This window comes from Phyllostomus discolor, chromosome 4 (assembly GCF_004126475.2).
Source record: "Phyllostomus discolor isolate MPI-MPIP mPhyDis1 chromosome 4, mPhyDis1.pri.v3, whole genome shotgun sequence".
NCBI classification, from domain to species: Eukaryota; Metazoa; Chordata; class Mammalia; order Chiroptera; family Phyllostomidae; genus Phyllostomus; species Phyllostomus discolor.
The window spans coordinates 46,408,471-46,426,600 of record NC_040906.2 but is presented as its reverse complement, the minus strand read 5'-3'; the positions used below and the strand labels follow the sequence as shown (position 1 = coordinate 46,426,600).

Here is an 18,130-nt window from a genome sequence, read left to right as displayed (position 1 = left end):
ACAAAGCTATCATTAAAATTCAAGGGCAGACAAAATGCTTCCCAGACAAGGTAAAGCTAAAGCAGCTCATCATCACCAAGCCATAGTTACATGAAACGTTAAAGGGACTTTTTTAAGAAAAGGAAGATCAAAAGTATGAACAGTAAAAAGGAAACAAATTCACAACTATCAACAACTGAATCTAAAAAAATCAACTCAAGTCAACAAGCAGAACAGGAATAGAATCATAGATATGGAGATCATTTGGAGGGTTGTCGGTGGAGAGGGGGAAGGGGGACAATGGGAGAAAAGTTTCATGGATTAAGAAGCATAATTGGTAGGTTCAAAATAGACAGGGGGATGTTAAGAATAGTGTAGGAAATGGAGAAGCCAAAGAACTTTTATGCACAACTCACGGTCATGAACTAAGGGGGTGATTGCTGGAGGGAATGGGGGTACTGGACAGAGTAGGGCAAAGGGGCAACAACTGTAATAGCATAATCAATAAATATATTTTTAAAAATAGAAAGAAAATGATCTCCTTCTGGAAGAAAACATTGGACACGAAGCATGAACCATTTGGAGCAACACTGAATTGTTTTTAAGGTGCTTTCATTGATATCCAGAAAAATTGTCTTGGAGTAGCTCCTTACATTCTTTTTTCAGTTTATCAATTCTAATTCCCCGTCTCTACAATTTCAACTATATTTTAAAAATTCTCTTCTTTCCAGAGAGTATATTTATAATTACATCAAGTAGAATCTATTTTCCAAAATGACAATTAAAACTGAAGACAGGAAAAAGTCAAAAATTACTATTATCATAACATCAGAAGCCCTGCCTGTTGCAGGAGCCCCACCACATTTTTGTAAAGATGCAATACTGTTGCCAAACTTATCCTTCCTTTTTGGGCGAGAAAAAGAGAGAGAGAGAGAGAGAGAGGAAGAAAGAGAGAGGAGGGAAAGAGGGAGGGAGGGAGGGAGGAAGAGAGGGAAGGAGGGAGTGAGGGAGGGAGGGAGGGAGGAAGGAAAAGAAAATTACTCTGGCTATGATCTGTCCAGATCCAGCTCTTTTGCATTATCTGTGCAAAAAAATCCACTCCAACATGAAGACCCAGTTTGGGATGAGCTGAAAATCTGATGATGTTCATAGAAAAATTATATCCCTCAATCCTTAACAAACAGAAGATCTCTAATGCTTCTGTTCATCGTTGAAATTCTAGGTAGACTAAGGTTTGATTAAGTGGAGAATGAAAATACAGGGCAAAAACTTAAGCTTGCCACTGCACACAGAGAAGCTCAGTGTGACACCCCGACATCAGTTTTCTGTTTATCCCTAAGGCTGGTGCAGCTATGACTTCAAAGTCTGATGGTGTCTTTTTTTATTCTTTCTTTTTTTCTCTTTCCAAAGAGGTTGAGCAGCAGGCTAATGGATCCCCAGCAGGGTGCAGAGACAGCAGAGAGCACGGGAATCAGATGTCAATGTGCTCCTCCAGATACCCTGCTAGGACTGCGTTAACTATGCAGGGCTTCCCTCCTCTCCCAGGGCCACGCTTTGCTGGTTCCCAGCCCACTCCTGGCTCTCTGTATGCTTCCCGATTAAAATGCTGTCAAAGATAAATCATGACTTCCGCCTGTTAGGACGATTTTCTTTTCTTTTTTTTTTTTTAAGAAAAGTTTAAAACCATAAGATTAAAAAGATGAGCAAATTCTGGAGAATTATATATTCATTTACAAACATGGCATATCCCTCTATTATATAACTATCTGTGGATCTGGGACTGTTCCCTGAAGTTTCCTTCCTTACCTATCATTTTATTTCTTTATTTTTATGTATTTCTGTCAGTCACTTTTAATGAATCACAGAGTACTGAGGAAACTTCCTAATGAATAGATTTACTGGGGTGGAGGGAAGGGGGAGAAAGAATGTGTCTTCATTGTTTTACCTCAACACAGTGACAAATCGGCTGGAAATCAAAGTTGTTGTGGAGATAAGAGCTTCAATTTTGAATGTAGTGAACATCCCAAATGGTTCCGTGTACTTTTTATAAGTTCCCACCTCAGCACACAGATGAGTAGCCAGCCCTTCAGGCACGGAAGACTAGCCATTATCACTTGGAGGGGAGACAAAACTCTGCAAACTGGAGCACGAGCAGAGAGTGCATGATCTATTTTGCTATCTGACAAGCACAACTCTTTCAGAACCATGTGGTAAACCCAAATTATCCAAAGAAAGTCAATGAAGTCAAAAGTTGTATTTACTGCCCAACTGCACCCCTTCCCTTCCCACCAAACTCTCAGTTGGGTCCTACAGAAGCTCCCAGCAGCCTCCGGTGGAGGCCCTCGCCAGACTGCACCTCTCCACGCTGCTCCCCTGCAAGCAGCTGCAAGCAGATTCCAGCTCTCTACGCAACACCCTCAGGCTCTGTGAGCCTTCTTGACACCTGAACCTGCCCCGTCTTGGGTTCAGAACCCTGGCCTTAAAAGAAATGAAAGACCAGGGGAAAAAAATGGAAGAGCCCTGGCTGGTGTGGCTCAGGAGATTGAATACCAGCCTGCAAACTGAAAGGTCACCAGTTCAATTCCTGGTCCTGGCACATGCCTGGGTTACAGGCCAGGCCTGGTTGGGGGGGTGAGTGAGAGACAACAGATTGATGTATCTCTGGCACATTGATGTTTCTCTCCCTCCATTCCCCTCTCTCTAAAAATAAATAAATACATACATACATACATACATACATACATAAATAAAGTCTTTTAAAAAAAGAAATCAAAGGGACATTCTTCATTTCCTGTGTACTATTCTGTACGCTTTGGCCCTCTGCCACACTGACTTAGCAAGGCCACAGTACATTCTTACGCTCTGTGACTGAGGCCCTGTGAGTTCAGGCCTGTTGCATTTGGGATTCCTGGCACCTGCACACATTCCCGTTTGCCTTCTCTCCTCTCGGACTCTTCACCACTGCACTTCCATGTTCAAAACCCCAGCAACCTTCTCTACAACAGCCTGAGCTCCTGTGGACATTTTGCCTCAGCAATTAGTGTCACCTTAGTGACTTTCCTAGCTCAGTGAGCCACCTCCAAAAGATTCTGTGTCCTTGCACTAATGGTGATTTCTTCCCACTGACTGATTCCATTTTAGTTCTGAAGCACCGAGAGTTATACACAATTATCTAGTTGAATAATGAAAAATCCATTGCGTGAGATGGAGCAAAATAGGGATCCTCAATAGAATACTACCCGGCCGTGCAAAAAAGGAAATTTTAACCTTTTGCAAGAGCATGGGTGGATCTGGAGATTATCGTGCTAAGTGAAATAAGCCAGTCAGAGAAAGAAATACAAATACCTTATGATCTCACTTATATGTGAAATCTAGTGAACAAAATAAGCTGATGAACAAAATAGAAACATGGGCATGGATACATGGAACAGAATGACAGCTGTCAGAGGGGAGGGCGGCTGGGGAACTGGATGAAAGAAGGTGAAGGGATTAAGCAAAAAAAATGTATGCACACACACATATGTACACACATATACCTATATGTATGTGCATACCTATACATATGTACACAAACACACACATATACACACACACACATACATATAGGTACAGACAGCAGCATGGTGATAGCCAGAGGGAAGTGGGGGTGCCAGGTAGGTGGAGGTGGGCCAAAGGCGGGAAATGGGAATGAAAAGAGACTCTGCTTGGGGTGAGGGGCACACAATAATACCGTGTGCAGATGAGTTTTTATTGAGTTGTACACTGGAAACCTGTATATTTTTGTGAACCAATGTCACCCCAGTATTTTCAATTAAAAAAAGAGGAAACAAAATCATTCTACAAAGTTTCAGTTGGCAGGCTCTTTGAAATGTTGTTTTAAAAACTTTGTAAAGAATTTACAAATGAATCTGTGAGGTCATTTTTAAAAGTTAGTGAGAGAAGGAACTCAAAATAGAACACAATTTCCATGCTTTGTTAGTGAGGAGACAGAGCTGCAGGTACAAACAGAAACGTGTACACACAGCTCCTCCCGCACTCCCCTTCAGAATGCCATGACTCTCCCATTTAGTTCAATAACAAAAGGCAGGAGAGGACAAACCATCCAGCGGAGGTAGAAAGGCCGTCACACCAAAACCAGGGCCCGGGGTAAGCGGGATATAACTCTAATTTGTTGGTAGCGTCATTCACACTTCCATATGTTAACTTCCTGAGGATCAAAATAGCAGGTTTTATGTAACCTTACAGATAAGTAATAAAATAAAACAGATGTGAAAAGTCAGGAATAGTAAGTAATGTGATGTGGTAATATTACTCTCTAAATTCTGAAAATTGCTATTTTCAGTTTAAACTCAAGTAACTTCCTTCTTAACTGAAGATTTCAAAGTATTTGATAAGAAATGTAAGATTGTGAATCAGTAATGAAACAATTATATTAACATGGAGAAGCATGTGAGAGGCTATTCCAGCATTTACTATCATCCCATGGAAAGGTCATGTCAACATTGAGTTCATTCCCAAAATAGCTTTGTAAACCAGTGCAAAAGATTTATCAGCTCCACAAGCACATGTCTTCATCCTCCTAAGCTTTACCCACACAGAAGGAATTTACTCATTACAAGAATAATTTATTCATCCCATTTATTGCCTAAAGGGGCACAAAAAAACTGAACAACATAAAAAAATAATTCAACATGTGTTGTCAAGTCAACTTAGCAGAGGAAGGTTCGCCCGACTGAAGCGCTGCCCAGCATACTCAGAAATGCCAAGGTCAAGGAGGGGAGGAGCAGGCAGAAAAGAGAGTTGAGGGCCCTCTTAAAATAAAGGGTGCGTCATTCTTGATTTTTCATCCAATCTTTCATTATTAAATAAAGGAACATTACATTCCAGTTATAACTAAAAGAATCTATTTTAGATTATTTTAAACTTTGACTTTATATGATCATGTGTTGCACGGATAACCTAAAACAAAAAATGAATTAACTTTTGTTATTTATAAATATTAAAAAATTACATTTCCATCTTCAAGGCAGTATTTTTTTTCAGGTTTATGTGACAGGGCTCAGCAGTTCCTCAAAGTGCTGAAAACGAAGTGGTAGATAAGTGTGAAACTTAATGATTGTGAGGTCCTTAAAAAACAATACTGTTCTTAATGGAGTTACTCAGAGTGAGCAAGTGAAGCAGTTCTGCTTTCCCTGCATGTGATTTGCATCTGAAGTTAGAAAAGAAGTTCAGACTGATTGAGCTAGGTGGGGGGTAAACAACTCACTGGGTTTTACACAGGAAGGCAAATGCTTGGAAGTAGAATTAAAAGCCAGTGTGCACTAAACTGTTCACGTTAACTGATGCCGCCCTAGTCCATACTCCAAACGGGGCGAGTGAACAGTCAAAGCCCATGGTGCTTGTCTCCTCGCCAGGCCCAGGGTCCTGAACACCAGGCAGCAGAGCTGAAAGCATGAGTGCATTTTGCTCGGAATTCAGTGGTAGCACTTGTCCCATGCATCTCAGAGGGATTTTAAGGTGGAAGGTGCTTCACAAAACTCCGTGGCCCAGACCATGGGGTCAGAGCCAAAAATCAGGATTCATGGAAATCTCATGGTATTAATATAAGCAAAAGAAAAAGTGTAAAAGGGAAAAAGATTTCCATGTCCAATTGCTTGAGAAGTTTAGAGTTAATCAAGGTTAAACAAGCCTCTTTCCTGAAGGACCTGTCCGAGCCGGCAGTATTTCGATGTGCAGGGGATTTCCTAGTTGCAGGGCCTGCGAGCTCTCCTTCGGGAGAGACTATTAGGTGATGGCTGGGTAGAGAAATACTGAGAAAAACATTATTATCCCCAAGTTACAAATGAAGGAGTTGAGGCCCGTGAAGATTATGTCCTTGGTTCTCCGGCCTACTAGTACCAATTTATGTCAGGACAGGATCAGCAATCTGAGAGAAGGTGCAGGGTAACCACAGTTCTTAGAAACATACGCGCCGGACAAGCCTCCCCAAACTGAAGTGGAAAGTACAGTGCGTGCACTCCTCTCCTCAGCCAGGACACACGCGCCCTCCCAAGTTGCGATTACCTGATACAAAGGCATGCAGATGCTATCGATCCACTCCAGCTGCAACCGAGGCAGTTCATCTTTCCGGTTCCGATCAAAAATAGCCTAGAATGGGGGTGGGGGACCTTGCTTTATTACAATGCAGAATTTTACAAATGCCTTGTCAAACAGTTTCCCGCAATGATCCAATTTTTCCAACTGAACACTTCACAAATTACAACCAGTCTTTACACGTACATTCTTTTCCTGTATCTATGATGAGAAATAAAGTATTTCCACTTCTTTTATGAGATTTGTAAGCGAATTTATTTGAACTTTATAGCACACAACTCCTTGGGGCCAAAATCTGTCTTCAGATATAGGTAACTGCCACTAAATCAAGTCATCAGGTCACTGGGCACTGGGTACAAGTCAAGGGGAATGGGATGTGTTTTACTGCCACCAAAATAATGGCAGGCTTTTATTTTTATAGTGAAAGAGAGTGGGATAGATTGAAAAAGATCCTTAAAAGCAATTTCACTTTAAATAGGGAGTATTTGTACTAATTTTTTTCAGGGTGGGGTTTTGTTTGGCAATTCTGTATGTTCTTCAGAAAAGTTCTGTCTGGCCCTGGCTGGGTTGCTCAGTTGCCGGGGGAACATCATCCCATACACCAGGAGAATGTGGGTTCGATCCCTGGTTGGGGTGTGAACAGGAGGCAAATGGTTGATGTCTCTCTCTCTCTCCCCTACCCCAAATTAACAAACATATCCTTGGGTGAGGATTAAAAAAATAAAGTTCCGTGTGTCATGGATAAAAACCAAAATTTTTTATCTACTATTGGATGGATGATGGTAGAAGGGACCCATTCTCTCCTCATCATCCCCAGCCTTTAAACTTTATATTATAATGTTGAGAAAATTTAGCTATATTTTGGAGAAAATTGTAACCCTGTGTTCACTGAAGCATCATTCATGGTGGTCAGGAATGGAAACAACCTGAGTGTCTTTCACTAGATGATTGTCGTAAATAGACATTGCTGACAACTGACACAGGTCTTGAACTTCATTGACTCCCCTGTGCTGTACAGCCATTAAAATATTTTGCACCATTTTTAAAGTTGTTGGGTTTTTAGCTAACCATTCATTAAGAACAAAGAGGCCAGCCCATCCATGAGGGGGGGTGACCAAGGTATTTACATCTTTTGTAACCTGGTGAGTGAAAACAGCACCATCCTGAGCCTACAGTAAGTGTTCTCAAATAATATTCAAATGAATGAATCCAACATAAGTAGCATTTCAATCAGCTGAACCTAAGTTCCTGGATGAAACTTTTCATTTTGCAAACAAAGAATAGACACAGAGACTTAAAATGATTTGTTTTCGAGATTTTGGAATGTTCAAAATTGAAAATTAAATCTCGAATATCCATTAATTACTGCAGCTGTCTGTTCTAGCTCCTGAAGGCTGAACAGCTGGCCTTTAATGTTTCCCCCGTATTTTTATTCCAATGTAGTCATTGACCACGTCTGAAATGCCAGCACTGGGCTCTGAGTGATCACATGCCACTCTGTGCATCCTCCCTTGTGCCTACTTGTCCCCCCCACCCCCCGCCCCATGGGTGCTTGGGAGATTCTTGTTAAGCAGCTCACCACTCTTAATCAGAAACCTGGGAATAAGAGTGTTTAGCATGTAAGTATAATTAAAGTTTTAAACTTTCAGGAGTGCTTCCTTAAATCCATTCTTAATTTTTCCTTTTTTCAAGTTGTACTTTGGAGTCTTTTTTTTTAAGTATCACTCAAAAGGGTAGATGTATCATAATAAAAGGATGAACTTACAGAAGGAGTGAGTTTGAGTTCTGACCTCTCCCGATCTCCTTGCTCGAAGAACTCATTGGTTACAAGTTCGGCCACCTGAAATATATAAATACTTTAGTGTATAGCTGCGTGTACTTTATCACAAGACTCGGGAGTTAGCTTATGTGTGTGGCAGTTATCTTCAACACAGACAATCATTTTCAAGGCTTATGAGGAAGTACATTAACCTTTTGTGTTTGAAGTTGTTACAGAATTTAATCAACAAAACCGATTTCCTTTTACTCAGAAGAACTTGTGCAGCGCAGTTTCAGACACAGGCCATTAGACAGTTTCCCACAGCGCTGACAGCTCACATATGTGGGATGAGGCACCTGGGTTGCCACCTTCAAAGCAGGAAATGCTCGTATCCAGAAAATGAAGCAAATACTAACCTAATAATTTATTATAATATATTATTGAAATATATTTGCCATAATAATTTAATCCACTTCTGGGTATTTCTCTGTGGATTCTTAACATCATTGCATACATTTATCTTAAATTGGTTTAAACTTGCCATCACAAAAAACTCCTGAACTGCCTCTCCCTACCAATACCGGCATGCACCCTGGAGGGAGCAACTGTAGGGCACGCCTCTGCCTCCTGCTGGAGCAGTCAGCCACGGGGCAGCATTAGCTGGATTTACAGTGTGTCATGATATGGTTTGAAGAACGTGGTTTGCTCCTCAGGTTGTCCCTGTACTACGAGTGTTCATCGATGGTAGGTTCTAGCTGGTACAAGCACAATGGTATGGCTATGGTACTCCAAACTGCAGATATTTTTCCAAAGTAAGAACCTGTGTTTTTCCACCTTTCATCCTTTCCTGTGGATGGTCAGAAGCTACCAATCACAGTCAAGCTAAAGAGACTCTCTCCTTTTCCTAGCCCTGTGCTTCTAAGGACAGCTTTACGGGACGCAGATCGACATGACAGGGAAGTGCTGAACAGGTGTGTGCCACTACACTGTGGTGTGCGTTAGAGAGGAAATCTCAGAGAGGAACTAGCTGCATTTACAGGCTATTGCAAGAACAGGGGGGGAAATCCTAGACAACCTGATGGCAAGAAGATCTGGATCCCCAGCCTGATTTCTCCCTATTCTAGGCTCTTATAAAAATGAGGTTCTTAGGCCAGGTAAAGACTAGAATGCCTTGATTTTGGTCAAGTGCATAGAATCAAGATCATTTACATGAGGGTATCTTTCAGGCACTTTCGTGAAAAATAAGTCTTCATCACACACCCACACACAAATGTGAGAGTAGCGAGCATACAGTTATTTATAGAGAAATAGAATATCTAGTCAGTTCAGGTTTTAAACATTTAACAAATTCAACAGCATAAAACTAGTTGGAACTGACTCAATTTTTCTAGGACTTTTCTTCTCTGCTCTCCAGGCTCTGCCACTACCTTTCACATTAGTGCTTCAGGCCTATCTCTCGTGCTCCTGGCCTTTTTCACAAAGAATGAATGGCTCCCCGTGGGCCTGGCCTTATTTCCTCAGTCCCCAGAACTCGCCCTCAGATTGCTCTGAGGTGGGTCTTCTGCACTAAAGAATGCCAGTGTACAATCAGGTCAGCCAAGTGGGAGTCCTATATAGGTCTGCAGCCCCCAGAAAGCAAATACATTAAAGCAAAATCTTGTCCTTGATCTTCCTAAAGCTGTCCTGGGTGTCTCCCCTGGGCTTCTTTCACACTCGACTCGTACCACTGTTTTGTTTGTACTTAAAAACCCAAACAGGAACATTAAGTGACTTGTGATTGAATTTTGTATTAAGGAAGGAAATTGAGATGCTAATCAGGCCTTAAGGGCTCACTGGGGAAACCCACATGCTTATAATCACGTCTGTGAGGAAGGAAAAGCAGAATAGTCACCAGTTTTTTTTTTAAACATTGAAAGGGAATTTCAAAAAATCAACTTCCAGGAAATAAGAAACATATTTATATTTTTAAAAGAAGGTTTCATTGTTTTTGTCCACATTTTTCCTAAAATCATAGAAGTGATTACGTTTTTTAAAATAGCTTAACCAACTCAGAGACAAACACGAATGAGATCTCCAGTTTAGAGGTGTGACAAGACTTCTAACGACATATTCGAAAAAACACGGCTTTGAGTTTTATTTCCTTGAACTCTTGAGTTTCTACACTTATTAGCAAAAGTTCACATCCTGAAAATAAAATGATATTTACATCAGTCACCAGGAAAACCATCTCCAGGTGGCACTGGTCTCTTTGGTCTAAAGCACCCAGCAGAACCTTTTTTTCTTCCTGCTCCTTTAGCTCTTGACATGCATTGTGCTGGGGTGTCTGAAGGTCCTGACACTCCATCCCTCAGCCCACTCCCTTTCCAATCTCCTCTATTCCCCCAGCCCCCTAGCTTTCTCCCATGCTCCGCCCCTCCCCTCCCTCCCCATCCCTATCACAGTGGCCACGCCCAGGACTACACTTTCCCCCAATACCTGCCAGAGTCGCCTTATCTCTCTTTTGCTGTCGATTCTCAGACTTTACTGCAAGAGAGGCCTTCTCACACAGGGGAAGTAAAAGGTGGTCAGAGATGTATAAATTAGTTGCCCAACCACAAACTCTTCACAGTTATTTTGCTTCATGCACATTCAAATATGCCACAACGAAATGAAAAGCTCCATTGGAAGAGAGCTATTTACTGAAGGAGAGTTCTATAGGAAAACCACCCAATTTGCACTGGACTGTGATATGAGCCAGAAATTGACCTTTATTTGTTTATATTTAAGCAACTAAAATTTGAGAATATATTTGTTAACTCAGCAAAGCTTAGCCTTGACTGACACCAAAATCGCTTTGAAAGTGAGGTGCTGCTGAGAGAGAGAGAGAAAGAGAGAGGGGAAGGAAGGAAGGAAGGGAGGGAGGGAGGGAAGGTTGGTTGGGAAGGTAAGTAAGAAGGAACACAGTCAGAGAAAGGAAAGGGGAAAAAAGAAAGAAAAGAAGGAAAGGAGAAGACCCTAAAATATGTGGTACTAGCTTGGGGGCAGGTATAAAACAGTGAGGAGATGGTGGTTGGATGCTATAAGGATGATGGCTGATCCATGTTACATAATGGCAAACCATTTTGTATGATCCTTACTGGAATAAAGCAAATAATGACACAAATGAACTTATAGCCTTAGGGAAGAGATTGGAAAACAAAATATTAGTAGCATGTGATGTTTGCTATTTACTGTTTTGCTAGGTATTATTAGAAGTGAGCTCAGAAAAGGATTGGCAGGTTTATAACCAGGAATGAGAGGAAATAAAGTCAAAATTCAGGGTGTTGTAGGGATGGAAGATGAAGCTGCTTCTTAACCCCAAACTTTAAAAACAAAAATTGAGATATGTTTTGAATGACAAAGGTTGATCAGGACTCAGCCTTGCAACAAGAGTCAGATAGAAGGTATGGTCAGCGCATCCATAGTTGAAAACTCAGTGAATCAGGTGGCACACAGGATGTCCTTTCAATTGCACAAAATGGTCCAGAGAAGAGATTTAACTACATAGCTCTCTCACTGGCAGTGCCCGTTAGGCACAACGTGCTGGGAATTAGGTCATGAGAGAGAAAAAAAGAAAACTATATGTGCCTATTTCTTTGTTCCTGAACATAAGGAAGCAAAGAAATATAGCAGATCTGAAACGTTTGTACAGAACAGAACTATGGGTGTGGGTGCTGCTGGCAAACGGAGATCAGGAGAATCAAAGACATGAGGCGCTGACTAGATGTTTAACGGAGCATTGGTGCCCAAACTGACCACAAGCCTGTGACTACTTAAAATTTGAAAGAAGCCTTGGATCTTCATCCTTCTTTAGGTGGAAAGCGGGCTGAGAAATCTTCTTGGCTTTGGGCTATAGCCAGGGAAGATAATGAAAAGGGAATAATTTCCAGGGTGGAGCTAAAAGCCATGGAAAATAGTGAACCCAGGACATCTCCTAGAGAAGCAGGCCACCACAGAGCAGAGGACCCTCATGGAAAATGCCCAGGAGGACTTTGCAATGGCTGTGGATCCCCAACTGCCAAAAGTTACCACCTCTTCCTTTTCTCAATGGGAGTGTAATGATGAGTATTTTGTGGTTTGGGTGTATGGTAGATGCTGTATTTTCAGTGTGTGTAGGGCTTTCATGTGCATATGGACCTGATGTGGAGACCAGCATATGTCACCCAGAGGGCCTGGACTTCAAGCTTGAGACCACGACTGATGGGACATTTGGTCATCTCCCCTGGGGAGAGGATGAGCATATTTTGCCTTTTGCCTGAAGAAGGAGAATGAATCTTGTGTGTGTGTGTGTGTGTGTGTGTGTGTGTGTGATTTGAAGAGTAAATTGTGGTAGGCAATAACTATTTCTGGCTTTTTAATTTCTGGGCACAAGGAAGGATTGTATTGCATGGTTGGGCCGGGTTTTGGCCAATGAATTGTTGGGAGGGTGCATTTACTTGCCAGTAAACCACAGGGCATCTGCTGCAGGGATCCAGAGGGTGGCCGCTCCTTCAGCCCCAGTGCAGAATGAGGACAAGAGGGGCCAGCCCACCCTGGATGCACACGTTCAGGAGTGATTTGTTGGTTTAAGCCCCAGAGATTTTGGGTTTAGTGGTAACGTTGCCTGCGCTACTGACACGCATCATTTAAAACTGCTGATTGATGCATCCTGTGTAAGAAAGCGTAAGCCACTGTGAAGAATGAAGGCTTTGGGGCCTAATGTGCTAAGATTTCAATACCTAGCTCTACCACTAAGTCTCATTTTCCTCCCTTGTGAAATAGGGATAATCACTGTATTAGTTTCCTGGGGGCTGCCATTAATTACAACACACTTGGTATCTTAAAACAATAGGAATTTATTCTCTATGCATTTTGGAGGCCAGGAGTTCAACATCAGGTCCCTGGCAGAAATTGAGGTGTTGGTTGGCAGGGCCACCCCTGCTCTGAAGACTCTAGGGAAGAATCTGTTCTTTGTCTCTTTCACTTGCTGACGCCTTTACCAGCATCCCTTTGTTTGTGGCTGCATCACTCCAAACTTTGCCTCATCTTCATGTTGCCTTCTCCTCTTCTAAATGTCTAATTTCCCTGCACCTCTCTCTTATAATGACACTTGTTTCTGGATTCAGGACCCAGCTGGAAAATCCAGGATAATGATAATGACAATGATAATGAGGATGGTACCAATGATCTTTAACTTAATCACATTTGCAAAGACCCCTTTTCCTCTTAAGGTACTGTTGACAGGTTTCAGGAGTGAGGATCTGATACCTTTGGGTTGCCATTATTCAGCATATTAGAGTAACTACACCTACCTCAAAGAGGTTTTACAGATTTAAATGAGATAGTACATATGTATCAGTTATTTAATATTGGCTACTTATGCAACCAACAAACATTGTGCATTGTTATATGAATGTATCTTATTCCCCTAAAATGTCAAATCTTAAGATACCAAGTCACTATTTTAGACCCCATAGTTCACACAGTAGGTGCCTCATAAAATGTAAAATGGCTTGAAAACTATTCTTGCTTTAGAACTAACAGTTTTGGCAGTGAAACCAGATGGTGAAGGCATGATTTTTAGCTTTGGATAAGATCAGAGGGCTCTTTGCACACTTTGGCCAAAGAGCCCTCTGATCTCTAGTCTTTAAAAAGAAAAATAGAATTTCCTTTTACTCCTTGGGCTTTTTTTTCAGGTGTGAAAAACTGAACCTTATGCTAAAACATAATTATCTACTCAAAAACATTATTTTTAAATGCTTGCTGTAAGAAATAGTCGAAGTGTTATTTGGATTTAGTGTGTTAACAAAAAAAATCTTCCAGAGTCAGAAATATTAGTTGGTAGAAACACCATAAAGAAAGACTGGGCAATAAACCATGTGGAGCCAAAGCCTCCTGCTATTTTTTACATCATGTTAATACTGATGCAAATTGACGAGGGTCTCAGAGTCTGGTAGTCGGGGCTCTGGGAATATCACACCCCAACCCCCAGTCCCTCCTCTGCTGAGCCCTGCCATTAATCACCACTTGCCTGTCTTGAGATCTCCCACGGTTTGGTCACGGCTCCAAGGTCACAGGCTGTCATTAACATTGATCTGAAAAACAGAACCAAACAAAACAGCCTGAATAATCTTTTGTTGCATTCCTAAGCAAACCCATCTTAGATACATAAATAAGTAAAATGGGATGGAGGCAAGCTCCCATCTTCTTTTCCTCAACAAGGGAAGCCCTGTCTGCGGTCCCCATGTTCAGCATCTCCATCCTGCGGCCACGCGGCTGAGGAGGACAAAGCTCGCACGCACTCTCGGCTGCCCTTGTTTTGTCTGCAGCAGATGGAAGAAAGCAAAGCATGATTTTCTCTATGCCTGAGCTAAGCAACTCTGCCTAAAACTGAACCTAAAACTGAACCTTATGCTAAAACATAATTATCTACTCAAAAACATTATTTGTTTGTTTGTTTTTTAATTTTATTTTAATCATTGTTCAAGTACAGTTTTCTCCCCCCTACTCCCATTCCAGCTCACCCACCCAACCCTCCCCGCTTCCCCCCATTACCCCCCACCCCTAGTTTTTGTCCATGTGTCCTCCAAATTTGTTCCTGTAAACCCTACCCATTCCCCCCTGAAATTCCCTCTTCTCTCCCATCTGGTCACTGTCAGACTATCCCCTATTTCAGTGTCTTTGGTTATATTTTGCTAGTTCTTTTGTTTTGTTGCAAAAACATTATTTGTAATGGACAATGCTTTATATTTTTAACTATCAGCAAGGGAATCAGTATGTAATACTATATACAATAGCTGATGAATCTAATTACCAGCTTACCACTGATTGATGGGAACGGAAGGAAGCCCACAGCACAGAGGCGAGGCCCATGCCGCATTGGAAGCCCCTTGTCCTCTCCTCTGTGGAGCTAAGATTTATGGGCAAGAGCCACACTGCTTCTCTCCAGTATACTACCTGGCTACGACCATGTTGTATAAGAATTACAAAGAAACACAGTCGGCTACAGCTCTCATGAATCTGACCATGTAAGAAAGCAGAGGAAAGATAAGAATCAGATTTTTTGAGGAACAGATTTCTATTGGGTTTAACTAGAATTCACACTGAACCATAGATATAAAGACACGGGAACAATTCAAATAGTGAAGAGCACTGATGCTTATGATGTGATGTGGTTGGAAAGGGGAAAATAAGACACACTCTTTGTCCAAAATCTGCTTTTTTTGTACCACAAGCAGCAGTAGGCGATGAAAAGTAATGACGGATCTGAGCTGAGAAACCACATGTTGGCTGGCTCCTTTTGGAAGAAAGGGTGTGTTGTTCAGGGCCAGAGGGCTGTCCTGATGTCAGGTGTTAGCAGTTCATACCCGGCCGGATTCCAGGGCCGGGAAATGTGTCTGCTTCCCAGAAGGCAGAGCCTGGATGGCAGGGGTGGGCGTAACTTGTTCAGGAAACCCCTCCAGGGAATGAGGCAGATAACAATGGGCCATTCAGAGCACAACCAGGCACACCAGCATCAGCCTATTCTTCATACCCAGCCTTCTGTAGCAAGCACTTCTGCAGCTCACAGTTTGCCTGTCTCTGTACTAGGTGCTTTACCAACTAACTCCCAGCTAAATGAATCCTCATCACAGCCTTTGAGGTGGGCACTCTGATTCCTGTTTTACAGAGAGCTGAATGGAAACACGGAAGGGTAGAGCCACCTTCCCAAAGCAAGTAGAGGATTCAGGATTCTGTGCTTATTACAAAGCTACCAGAACCCCTCTTGCTGCACTGGGATGCTTCTCATTTTAGGCTCTGCTCGTACCAGAGGGAGACAAGACTGTAGGCAATGCGCCGGGCTTTGCAGTCTCTCTTCTGGACTGGAAATAACCTCTCTAAGCTTGCCTATTTGCACCATAACTTGGATAATTACTTAGGTTTCATCTGCTTGGTCATTTGAAACTTACTTTTCAAATTCATATTCATATCACCATTAATCAGTTAGTAATAAATTTTGTGGGTATCTTCTAGGTGCTCTAATGATGATAATTCTAATAGCTACCATTTGTTGAGCAGGGATTCTATTATTTCTATTTTACAAAGCAAATGGTGTTTTACATTCCTTGATCAGAAAAGTTAGATAGCTTGCCCAAGGGTATGCAGCTGAAAAGTATCAAAGCTAGGATTGTTACCCATAAAGTCTGGCAAAAGAGTCTCTACTTGCGATGAAAGTGGAGCAGAAAGTCTATACCAAGGGGGAAGACGGAAAGGGGCTGGGGAGAGATGAAACTTTTATCTGATAGGCATCGGGGAGTCATTTAAGGTTGAGGTCCGGGAGGGGCCTGGCTGGACCTTCAAGGAGAGAACTTTAGGTAGTAGGTGTGAAATAGTCTGGCAAAGGGGGAACAGAGGTAGGGACAGCAGCTGACAAGCATGAATTGGAAAGGGCCTACAATAAGGGAGATGGGAGAACGGGAAGGCAAAGATAGGGTGGGAGATTCCCGGGAAGAACTGAAGGAGGCAAATGAGCAGTTCTCTCTTATTTTTTAGATCAAACCTTTGCAAGAAGCGAAAGGCCTTTTCCAGAGACAGAGAGCGGGGATGGCGTTTGTACCAACTGTTTTAGTTTCCAGGTGTGCATAGCTCTGTTTCCATCTTCAGTGAGATGGTGTCACCTGGCTCAGTGCAATGGGACGGATGAGGGCCAACAATGAGGAGGGCAGGACTCTGGCCTCAGCGGCGGGGTGGAGTGGGGGGTGAGGAGATACTGCACCACCTCTGCGCCAGACCCTCACCGTGGGTCATTTTGCTATCCCCCTCCTCTATATGCCGAAAGTGGTTCCATGAGAATCTTTCTTGATTTGTTCTCTAGTTTTAAAACAATTAGCAACCTCAAAGGAATACATTTTAAAGGTATATTCAAATTCAGTAAAAGATGTCATGTATGAACTGAATTTTGCACTGACCCATCAAAACCTCGAAGTCTGCACTGTTTCACTGTTTTAAATTATAAACACAAGTAAAAGCCCCCAAATCGTTATGTAAAATGACAGAATTAAAGTACCCAAGTTATGTTCTTTCATCCTTGCGATCCCTGTGCCATCACTGTTTACTCTGACTGTCCTGTTTAGAAGCGGGAATGTGACATTCCCCAGGGCCAGGGCCGGAGACCACAACCACGCCCCGAGCCAGTGCACCGGCTTCCCACTGAGAGGAACTTGCTCTTGGAAGTGTGTGCACCTGCACAGGGGGCTGACTGTACAACTGGGTGTTCTTGGAATTAACTTACATGTACAATACAGGTACAATTACTGGATAAGTAATAATGTGCTCATTTGAAGCTTTCATACAGATTTTTTTTTCTGGTCAACCAGTCCCCAGCTCATATAAATTATTGTGATACCCAATAGGAACTTCAGCAATTGTTAATAACTTGCAACAACAACAGATTTTTCTTGGGGAAGAGTGTCTCCTTATTGACATTGTTTAGATTGAAGGCACATGGTGATGATAAAAAGCAGACCAACTTTCAGTTGGTTTGATTACTATTTTAAAATTCTCTAAGACAGCCCTCCCCAGAGCCCCCTACCTTGGTGGGCATGTCAGAGTGTAACGGTGAAATGCGGGGGCAGGACTGAGTTGGGGGAGCAGACAGCTCCCAGATCGCCTCTGTTTTACACACTGTGCTTCCAGGTGAGTTTTTTTTAAATATGGGGTCCCTGCCAAAACGTTTGAACACCTATGCCAGAAAACATCCGGAAGGACATGGGGAACAAGCACTGGCATTTTAGGAGTCGTGCTCAGAAGAGGCCAGGCCCGAGAAGGTGGGCGAGTGGGGGTCTTTTGGGAAGAGATGGCGGCTGAGCCCAGGAGGATGCTCAGAAAGAAGAGTTGAAGACTCAACACAGGTCCTGGAGGGGGGACAGTTACATGTAGGGGTAGTGGAGAGGTGGCCACCTGGAAAACGACAAAAAGAAAAAGTCAGAAAGAATGTAGAGAATCCAGAAGATCATGGCTTTACAGAATCCAAGGCAGGACATAGTTTTAGGAAAAGCAAAAGCCAATGGATGCAATTAGGGGTTTGTGAAAAGATCGAGGAAGCCAAAGAGAAAAAGTTTGCAGAGTTAGATTCTTGGGAGGCTCCTTTCCGAAGGAGCAGCAAATCACGCTTTACAGACTAAACTCCTCTGTGCTAAGTCTATATTTTGGAATACTACGTAGCAATAAAAAATGATGAGGTATGAACATGAAAAGAATTCCAAGGCACATAGTTGAGTGAACAAGGAATTTCAGCTTACTTTGTATGTATATCATTTATGT

At 42.4% G+C, this 18,130-nt stretch overlaps 1 protein-coding gene across 1 annotated transcript in view; it reads right to left on the bottom strand.

The window, feature by feature from the left end:
* PDE11A (phosphodiesterase 11A) overlaps positions 1 to 18,130 on the bottom strand; it is a 321,994-nt gene that overhangs the window by 26,994 nt on the left and 276,870 nt on the right. Inside the window, exons 17-19 of the mRNA XM_028510818.2 lie at positions 13,860 to 13,923; positions 7,838 to 7,912; positions 6,043 to 6,126 (exon numbers count right to left, since the gene is read on the bottom strand). Coding sequence (XP_028366619.1) covers positions 6,043 to 6,126; positions 7,838 to 7,912; positions 13,860 to 13,923 — 223 coding nt within the window. The remainder of the gene's footprint in view (positions 1 to 6,042; positions 6,127 to 7,837; positions 7,913 to 13,859; positions 13,924 to 18,130) is intronic.